Source organism: Drosophila simulans, chromosome 3R, assembly GCF_016746395.2.
Source record: "Drosophila simulans strain w501 chromosome 3R, Prin_Dsim_3.1, whole genome shotgun sequence".
NCBI lineage: Eukaryota > Metazoa > Arthropoda > Insecta > Diptera > Drosophilidae > Drosophila > Drosophila simulans.
The window spans coordinates 20,714,240-20,724,742 of NC_052523.2; the positions used below are offsets into that span (position 1 = coordinate 20,714,240).

At 45.7% G+C, this 10,503-nt stretch overlaps 1 protein-coding gene across 1 annotated transcript; it reads left to right on the forward strand.

Moving 5' to 3' along the window:
- The first annotated feature begins 819 nt into the window (after positions 1 to 819).
- Positions 820 to 6,492, forward strand: LOC6729415 (acetylcholine receptor subunit alpha-like 2). Its single transcript, XM_002104694.3, has 7 exons — positions 820 to 1,596; positions 2,507 to 2,661; positions 2,784 to 2,964; positions 3,827 to 3,986; positions 4,156 to 4,741; positions 4,971 to 5,172; positions 6,159 to 6,492. Exons 1-7 carry the CDS (start codon positions 1,345 to 1,347, stop codon positions 6,351 to 6,353), a joined length of 1,731 nt encoding a protein of 576 aa, XP_002104730.1. The 5' UTR covers positions 820 to 1,344; the 3' UTR covers positions 6,354 to 6,492.
- Positions 6,493 to 10,503: the final 4,011 nt, after the last annotated feature.

Consider the following 10,503-nt stretch of genomic DNA (forward strand, 5'->3'; position numbering starts at 1 on the left):
AGAAACAACTCAAAATCGCAATATGACACATATGTGAACAGACGTTGCAAAATGCCAAACGAAACGAAATGCAAAACCGAGCTGAACCAACACCCATGCAAAAGGCAAAAAGTGTAGCCAGCATTGCAGCGCTAAACATGCAAAGTGCACAAGTGCTGATAGCTGTGTGTGTGTCTCTCAATGTAGAAGTGTGTGTGTCTGTGTGTGTGTGGATCCTGGGCGAACTGCATGTTAACGTAGATTTTAACGAATGTTGACAATTACGAAAAATTTGGTTTCTGGTTAAACGAAATGTGGGTCCAACGGGGCGTATGAGTGTTTGCCAAATGTGCAGCGGTATGTGTACACATGTACATGGTTGAAGTTTTCCTTGCCTTGCCTCATACTTTTTTTCCCTCGAATTTCTTCTTTTTTTCTGCGTAACTGTGTGCTGGGAGTATTTGTGGGGAATTTTTTTGGGCTGTGGCTCGCCGGAATCGCGGGAGAGAGCCCAAAAAATATGTACGGCCAAAAGAGCACCGAACCAGGCCGGAGTTGTAATGGAGTCTGAGTCTTTGCGGGATTAACCCATCGAAGAGCGCATCCTGAGAGAGAGTCCTGCGAGCATCCTGCGGAGAGTGTGTACCAAAGAGAGCCTCCGTCTAGGGCTTGGCTTTACAGTGTGTAACAGGATGCGGCTCTCGCAGGATAACAGGGTGAATGCGCAAGGCGCAGGCGCTGCGCAGCATCAGCGGCTGTCACATTCCTATGATATCCCGCCGGCGACAAAGCTACAAAACGGAGGCTGCCAGAGGTCCTGGCCAGGCTACAAAAACAAAACGCGCGTCAGTACGAATCCTGTGAATATCTATGCAGGACAGCACGGAGCGGGGCCCAAAGGCTCGTTGAAATCTAGTGAAAGTCCGCTTAAAACTGCACACAAAAATATTGAAAAATCAGTTAACAAGTTTGAATATTTTTTAGAATTTTTTAAGCACGAAATTGAGTTGGTGAAAATTAAAAATACCTTTTAAATAAGCTAAGGCGGCCGGAGCAAAAACAAAATCAGCTGCCTGGGCGCAGCGGCTTCAGCTGCTCAAGCAGTGCGCCGAATCGGGAATCGGTTAGCAGCAGCGAGACTTGGAGACTTGTAAACACTTTTAGGCCATGTGCTAAAAGCCAGTTACTCGCTCTGCCCCACGAACTGCGTCAGAGATTGAGCACCAAGGGGCAGCCAAGCACCCAAGGCGGGCAGAAAGGTAAACAAAAACCTGTGCGCGTGTTTTGTGCATCAATAAAACACCGGCACACCGCCCACGCCGCACAAACGTCAAGGTCCTTTTTTCATTCCGCCGTGACGTCACCATGGCTCCTGGCTGCTGCACCACACGACCCCGCCCCATCGCCCTGCTCGCCCACATCTGGCGCCACTGCAAGCCGCTCTGCCTGCTCCTGGTGCTACTGCTCCTCTGCGAAACCGTTCAGGCGAATCCCGATGCCAAGCGACTCTATGACGATCTGCTGAGCAACTACAATCGCCTCATCCGCCCCGTGAGCAATAACACGGACACGGTTTTGGTCAAGTTGGGCCTACGGCTGTCCCAACTCATCGATTTGGTAAGCACAATTAATTGGTATAATCATCGAAGTTCGGCGGGTGGGGGGATTTTTTAATTAAGCTCGAGCGCCCGCGTTTCGCTACATTTGCTGGCAAAACAACAAGAAGTGCGTAAAAGTTGCCAGCAACTTTCAGCAGCTCGTAAATAAAAAATGCAAAACAATAAACAGCAACAAATGGGGCGAATCGCGAGCTGGCAAACAGAGAAATCCATGGGGCCATAATGACACCCACCCCAAAGAAAAGAGGGATGAGTGCTGTAAATTAGGAATGACTTAATTGTGTTATTACCCACATCTAGCTAGATTTCTCTCCGTGTAGACCCTATATTAAAGTGGCACATTTCAATTCGCAACATCAACTTTATTCCTGTCAGCACTGGTTGCCTTGCACCACCAGAACACCAGATAAATCGCTGGCATTTCTCAAAAAACTTCGGGCGAACGGGGAGCACTAGATTTTTATAACATTTCACTCCAACATTTCATTACATGGAGGGGATCGTTGTCTGCGCTTGCTTAAAGTTCCCCGGCCAAGTCATTTGTCAGCCGGCCGAGACTGCAATTCCGGCTGCAAGGGCCGCCACTTTGGATGGTGGTGATGGTTGGCCCTGCCACCAGAAGGCTTAAAAGGTAATAAAACAAGCCGAAAAGGGAAAGAAGCCGTAAGCTGACAGCAAAAAGCACATTAGCCGGGGTACCGGGTGCCCAGGACGAGAAGTGCAAATGATATAAAGAAGCGCCTGGGAGCAGAAGAAAAAAAAGTGAGGGGAAAAATGAATAAAATGCAAATCCCACTTGATGCATGGCTGGGCCTTACTCCACCAACTCCACTCCGCATCGCTCCACTTGTCCACTTTTGCGGCTTGTAAAGCTATCCGTACATATATGCGAGTTTAATTTTTTGCAGAATCTCAAAGATCAAATTCTAACGACCAACGTGTGGCTGGAGCACGAGTGGCAGGATCATAAATTCAAGTGGGATCCCTCGGAGTACGGCGGCGTCACAGAGCTTTATGTGCCCTCCGAGCACATCTGGCTGCCCGACATCGTGCTCTACAACAAGTAAGTAGTCGCAACAGGACCTCGAATACAGACATGTACACTTAAAGCCCAATTTGTATTGCATGTTAAAATTGCGTTTCTTGCAAGCCCTGAATCAAAGCTATTTCCTCCCTTTCCTCTAGTGCCGATGGCGAGTACGTGGTCACCACCATGACGAAGGCCATCCTCCACTACACCGGCAAAGTGGTGTGGACTCCGCCGGCCATCTTCAAGTCCAGCTGCGAGATTGATGTGCGCTACTTTCCCTTCGATCAGCAGACCTGCTTCATGAAGTTCGGCTCGTGGACCTACGACGGTGATCAGGTGAGTGGTGGCGTCATTGTCTTCTATCTGCTGCCAGTGCCATGCCAGTTGAGCCTCAGATAAATGGGCGTGGCCAACGATTTATGGTACACCATTTATCTGAGAGATGAGATGAGGAGATGAGGTAGCGACTTACACGCCTAAGACGCGGTAAGAACATCGAAAAGGCGTCGTTGGCAACTCGCAGATTAAAATGTGAGAAATTGTAAAAGTGTAATTGAAACTTGTCTAACCGCTGCACACACACAAACACACTGGCGCTGAAAGAGAGCGGCACTAACTCACACAGAGGCACTCGACTGTGTGTGTCGCTGTCATAAAAATGCGCGGCCATAAATTAAGCCAAAGTGCGACTTCCACCCAACCCAAGCAGCTTCCGTTTCCGCTGACCCTTCGCAGTGCTGCGAAGAGGGACAGGTGCACTGAGAGAAATATTAAATCAATATTGAGTTGAGGTACGGGACATTGCAAATTAAACGAACTATACAATTATAATTTATAAGATATGTACAATGATAAACGATTACTTAGGTGAGAAGTTCACTAGTTATTAGAGAGCAACCTGAATTATCTGACTCTTTGCTACCATTTAAAGGCACTAGATTTTTTTTTGAGTGCTGGGATGGGTTTTAGGACAGGCAACGGAACAGAGCTCTTTTTCACCGGGCGTTTGTCAACGCATTTAAATTTCGCTACTCTTTTAACGACTGCACTTTGGCTGCCGGTCGTCTGGCTGGCGGAGATTGGAGGGAGTGGGATGCGCCAGGTAGCGTTGTCACGGCAAGTGGCAGTGAGCCGGACAACGGAGGCAAAGGAGCGTAACTTTAACGGCTCCATCAACGGGGCTTTTCTCGATTCACAGATCGATTTGAAGCACATCAGCCAGAAGAACGACAAGGACAACAAGGTGGAGATAGGCATCGACCTGCGTGAGTACTATCCCAGTGTGGAGTGGGACATACTCGGCGTTCCGGCTGAGCGGCACGAGAAGTACTATCCCTGCTGCGCCGAACCGTATCCGGGTGAGTTTAGTGGAGTTTAAAGCTTCCCATCGCCAGCAATTACGCGAAAGCTCTACCCAAACTCATCCCCTGAAAAATATCCCTCTCTCCCCTTTTCCCGACACTTTTGTAACCCACTTCCTGCACGACTTCATGGATTTGTAACTGCTTCAATGGCTGGACGGTTTAGATATCTTCTTCAATATCACCCTGAGGCGAAAGACTCTCTTCTACACGGTTAACCTGATTATTCCATGTGTGGGCATCTCGTACCTTTCGGTGCTGGTCTTTTACCTGCCCGCCGATTCTGGCGAGAAGATTGCCCTGTGCATCAGCATCCTCCTGTCGCAAACCATGTTCTTCTTGCTTATATCGGAGATTATACCGTCGACTTCACTTGCATTGCCGCTACTGGGAAAATATCTACTCTTCACCATGTTGCTGGTTGGACTGAGTGTTGTCATCACGATTATCATACTGAACATACACTACCGGAAGCCGAGTACGCACAAGATGCGACCCTGGATTAGGTCCTTCTTCATCAAGAGATTGCCGAAACTCCTGCTGATGCGTGTGCCCAAGGACCTGCTGCGTGACCTGGCGGCCAACAAGATCAACTACGGCCTCAAGTTCAGCAAGACCAAGTTCGGACAGGCGCTGATGGACGAGATGCAAATGAACTCCGGCGGCTCCAGTCCAGACTCCCTGCGGCGGATGCAAGGTCGTGTGGGTGCTGGTGGGTGCAATGGCATGCACGTGACCACGGCCACAAACAGGTGAGTTATGCTAACGAGTTTCGGGGTAAATAAACCAACTTGAGTCTCAACAACATGTACAGGCACTTATTTAAGAAAATGTTGTAACAATTTAATACTTTTTAACATACGGTCCGAAACAAAGTAACAATTGTAATTTGTGATGGACGAATGTATAACTTTTAAGCCCCGCATCTGTGCATATCCTGGCACAAGGACACTGTGTTGACCTCTCATCTCGAACTTACAGATTCAGCGGCTTGGTGGGGGCTTTGGGCGGCGGACTGAGCACCCTGAGCGGCTACAACGGACTGCCATCGGTGCTATCCGGATTGGACGACTCTTTGAGCGATGTGGCCGCACGCAAAAAGTATCCTTTCGAGCTGGAAAAGGCCATCCACAACGTCATGTTCATACAGCACCACATGCAGCGGCAGGACGAGTTCAATGCGGTGAGTCCGGCAGCTGATTGAATTTTTAATTGGAAATTCCGTTTGTCCACGGGCGTAGCCGGAGAAGAGGAACCGCAAAAATCGCTTTGGCCGATGATGTTGTCCTATCCGGAGGCTCTCGTTCAGCGGCCACTGGCCACCCACTGACTGATCTCCTGGAAGGCGCTTGGTTTTCTTTTTTTTTTTTGCCGACTTATTTAAGCTTTTGCCATATTTGCACTTAAAGACTCGCCCCGGCAAATCCACTTTTAATTGCTTTTGTTCAATTGACTGGCAATTGGCAACCTCCCACCAATCGAGCCACTTCATCTCTTCATCAGCGGGTTCAGCAAAACGTTTCAATCAAACCCCGAATGTTCTTTGTTGTGCGATTCTGTGTGGCGGTGTCTGGTTGCCACGGGTTTTCCCCTCAGCCCCGCTTGTTCTTCGCTTTTGGCCCTTTTGAGCCATTTATTTTTTCGGGCTTTGCTTTGCTGGCGCTGCGATTTCGCTCTTTGATTGATAACCGAACTGATGCCGGGCATAAGTAGATTAAGCGAAGTGCTTAATGAAAGCCAATCGCTCAAAGTGTGGGCTTAAAGCGCAATTAACCGTCCTGCATGCGGGCAACTTCAAATTGGATGGCAGCCAAAAAAGAAAGTAAAATTTTCATATGAAAACGAGACTGATTTTTGCTTTTGTTGAACATATTATTCAGCAATTTCATTGCAATCATTTTTAATAGTTCAACTTTATATAAAGTGTGCATAATTGATATAAATTCATTTTGGATATACACTTATATCTACTAACAATGTGATTCTCTTGATTTATTTTCGAATTTCGTTTGAATATTTTAATAACTTTTATTAGCTCGGCACTAAATGTATATAATTTACTGAAGTTTTATTGATTTTTATTTTCCGATTTCGTATGGATATTTAAAGCTTTTTGTTTATTTCAGCACTCAATGTGCATAATTTACTGAGACCATTTACCTCTTGCAGGAAGATCAGGACTGGGGCTTTGTGGCCATGGTCATGGATCGCCTGTTCCTCTGGCTCTTTATGATCGCATCCTTGGTGGGCACATTTGTGATCCTGGGCGAGGCTCCGTCGCTATATGACGATACCAAGGCCATTGATGTTCAGCTATCCGATGTTGCCAAGCAAATCTACAATCTAACCGAGAAGAAGAATTAAATTCACGAGAACGTAGGCTTAAGACAATTTTCCCTAGTTTAATGCAGTGTTTTAGCAAATTGATGCGAATGAAAATTAAAATACGCTATAATAAAAACGTTGGCCCCAAAAGCAGCCAAGCAAAATGCTGAAATGCAAAGCGCTCGTTTCACTCTGCATGCCAAAAAGGTTAAAGCAAAAATTATTACAAGAAAAATGCTAGCAAAAATACTCGTACGTAAGAGGATGCCAACGGCTTTGGCCACGACTACACACACACACACACACAGCACGCCCCCTTTTTGCCGCCCACTTTCCCCGGTGGCTGTCAAAACTATTTGCCAAGCATGTGTATCCAACAGCCAGCTGCTGCATCCTGCTCCTCCACCGCCTGCTACTCCTCGGTTTCCATGGATTCAAGTACGAGAGCATGCCTTGGTCTTTTATTTGATAACTGGAAAATTAACCTTTTGAAAATGCGGCAAATGCACAGGCAACGGATGCCAACTCATGGGAAAGATGACGTCGGTGCAGCCGGCACAGAGCTGCTGGGAATATAAGTTGATAATGAAGGGTATGTGCATGTAATCCACTATAATCGCCGGGCTATTAAAATAAGAACAGCCGAAGATGACGCTTTTCCGAGATAATTCCCCGAATTTTCCAGCATTTCTACTTAAGAGCCATATTCACGGCAGACTGGTGAGGAAATAGTTTAAAGTTACTAGTGTATAGGGTACTTATTTTTACTGAGGTATATTGAAAAGACCTCTAGGCAGATTGGCATATAAAACTGTTAAGAACCAGCCAACCATGCATGGCATTCCCAACAAATTACTAAAATTAATATTGAAGCCACAGATGAGACCCTTTTCGTATGAAAAGAGATTTATTACTAGCAGCATCATGAAGCCGCATCAAAGCAAAGGAGTAAACGAGCCCCCAGGATCTGGGCAAAAAATACCAGATCCAGCCAGAAACCATTTCTCAGCTTTCCGCATCTTTCAGTATTTCAGTTGTGGAGGAGCTAGAGGCATCCATTCTGGTTGACTGACTGGCTCGCTGGCTTAAAGTATGCGGCAATCAAAAAATGTCTGCAAAACTATTTGCAGCAACTGCAAAACTATTTCTATACAAATGTCACAATTTCTTGTTCGTCGTCGTGCATGCTGGATTTCCCTTGCATTTGCGCTGGCTGGCTGCCTGTTTGTGAATGTCATTCAAATTGATGGGCAACAGAGTGGCAGGCCAGCCGCAGTGCCACGCCCCCTTTTCTTTCCCAGCCGGGGGCTGTCAATGTCAGTTTGCGCACAGCAATTGCAATTTCTTACTGACTGAAATGCAACAAAAGGAGCGGCGAGCAGCATGACGAGCGTGAGTAACGCTGGCTCAGCTCAACAAGTACTGCTCTCTAGACTCCAGGGATCCCTGCTCCGTGCTCCTTGTGCCGCAGGAGCTTCGCAGGATTTGGGTGCGCATATATTTTGCATACATTCCCCACTATCGGGAATCACTTTACGCACACACACCCATTCACTCACTCACTCATTCATTCATTTTGCTTGGCTTCGGTTCCGCTCCACTGTCATGTTGACAAGTTCAATATGCTGCGAGCCACCCACTTCTGCACCCACAACCACCCACAATCCACCCACTGACTGAGTGACTTTGCCAGCTTGTCGCTTTTCGCATTTCGAGTGTGCGTGTGCATCATTTTCGCTACTTCCCGTCTACTTTTCACAGTTCAGCGAGCTGCTCTCCTGTATATCCCCACTGGCTCCCTTTTTTGTTTTGTTTCACGGCTCCAATTTAAATTCATATTATTTGTGCTCCACATGTAAAAAATTCGTGAAATGGGAATGGAAAGTGGCAGCTGCAGCGATAAACAAAAAGAAAGTCGGACTTATGAGGCAGCTGGATGCTCTGCAACTATTACAAGCCCAATGCATTGGAAACCAAACAATCATAAAGAATTTCTTAGATTTATTATACGTTGTTAATAACTTTCATTCTCGATGATACTGAAGACTGCCCAACATTGAATTGCATTGCGTCCGAAGCACTTTTAATTTTCATTCTTCATCGAAATTTCTTGGCACAAATTGGGTTTTTTCATAACTTTACCAAAAATTGATTGCCATGTCAAAGCCAATCCAATCCATTCAGTGTACCCTGCGATTGGTGCAAAATATTTCCCAATGCTGCACAATTTTTGTATACATTCGTATATTTTAAGAATTTATTTTTATTCCCAGCTCGAGTTTTTGCTTACCACTTTTGAGTTGTTACAGTTTGATGCATTTTTTTCGGCTTTTTTTTTACGTATAATTCATTGCATACTTTTTGGCATGCAATTTCATTTCCCGCTGACAGCAGAGTTTGCAATTCGTTTGATTTACCATTTATTTATGTCGTCTGACAAATTCAATTTGATTGCTTGAATGCAAAACATTGAGGTCGTCGGTGGGAAATGCATTTGCTGTTTTCCACACTTTAAATGCAATTTCTGAAACGGTCAATGGCAAAAGTTATTCTCTGGGTTTCCGTTTCCGTTTTAGATCTCTTTTCCCCCCTCCAAACCTTTTTTCCCCATGTCGTTCCGGCTCAGTCACTCTGATATAATTAACGTTAACGGAGTGGCAGCCTTTTAGGTTGCAACTGGCCACGCCCATCGCCCTTTGGACACCATAAACTATCCTCAACCCACCACCCGCCGACCCCCAAACGATTAGGGCCGCGTGTCACTTGTCTTATTTTATCGCAAAAACAATTTGTCGTCGCCTGTGGCTGGCGACTTGCGGCAGAAGTTGCCTCGACAGCATTTCCCGTCTTCGGTGGCAAATTTTATAAACGATTTATAAAAGTCATTGGTGCAGTTGTTGGCAGGCAAAACTCAAGCACAAACTCAATTCGTTGACATGTGAAAACTTTCGACGGTTTCATTTATTTATGAATTGTTCGCTCGTAAAGTTGCAGCAGCACACACACATACACACACATCCACACACTCAGATCACATCCAATTAGCATATTAAATTAAATAAATATTAAACTAACTGCCACAGGCCCCCGACCACCACAAACCACATTACGTATACGCCATGCAGTCCAACGTTGTCAATACTTAAAGTGATCAGCACCGCCCACTCACACACACACATACCGCACACGACCACACCCACACAGTGGCTAAACTGTCATGCAGTTAGTCATTCACTCATCAAACAATCCACCCACCCATCCACCCACTCCCAGTCCCCAAGGATTATGTGCCAGCGGCTTTTACGAGTCCTGTGCAGGGCCTGCTGGTCTGCTCATAATTTATGCCACTCATCTTAATAATTTTGGGCGCAAAACTTCAACTACGAGAACGTGTAGCAGTGGCAGGAGCAGGAGCAGTGGCAGGATCTGCAGGACGAACCAGAACCAGGACCAGCAGCAGGCAACCCAAATATTTTAAACATTTACTTAGCCAGCATAGAAGCTCCATCGGTTGGCAGGTGCAGGCAGGGAGATAGAAAAGCCAGTTCAACCGGGGCCCTGAGCTGAATGACCCTTTGATCTAGTTCCATTCGCAAATTGATTCACTTTATCAACTTTCATCTTTAAATGACTACTTTCGAAACCAACTTTCATGGCTTTATTTGTGGCAATTTATTATCTAAGAATTTAAGAGCAAACTAAATGTTCGAGTTTATATTAGATGTCACTTAGTTGAAATGAAGCTAATTTAATTTTAAAATATAGTTCATAACTTAAAATTTAAGCTTAATTTAAGCTTTTTCTGTTTTTATTTTAATATATTATATGTGTTTTGTTCACAACTGAGATTTCATTGAGAACTATCCATCCCTGCGTGTTTTTAGCCAGTTGGTTTTACCTTTGCCTTGGCATATTTCATCAGCATCGTCATCATCTTGTCACACAGCATCTTTTACATTACTGAATACACACACACGCCCCCACCTGGTTCCATGTCCTCATCCTCGTCTCCATGCTCCATCCCTATCCTCTTATCCCAACCGTATCCCCATTTGCTGTTTGTTTTAGTGCCAATGTAGCATAGTTTTATGCATATCCAAGTAGTCCTATGTGCAACGTCTTTGTTATGGCATAACTTCATGTGGGCGTGCATGTAAATGTCCATGGGGGAGTCTTTGGGGCAGAAGCA

Bases quoted from the DNA above. Each gene is read 5' to 3' on its own strand.
- LOC6729415 (XM_002104694.3), top strand. From the start codon at position 1,345: ATGGCTCCTGGCTGCTGCACCACACGACCCCGCCCCATCGCCCTGCTC. The intron at 1,597-2,506 runs GTAAGCACAATT...AATTTTTTGCAG, and splicing joins TGTCCCAACTCATCGATTTG to AATCTCAAAGATCAAATTCT. The intron at 3,987-4,155 runs GTGAGTTTAGTG...TGGACGGTTTAG, and splicing joins CTGCGCCGAACCGTATCCGG to ATATCTTCTTCAATATCACC.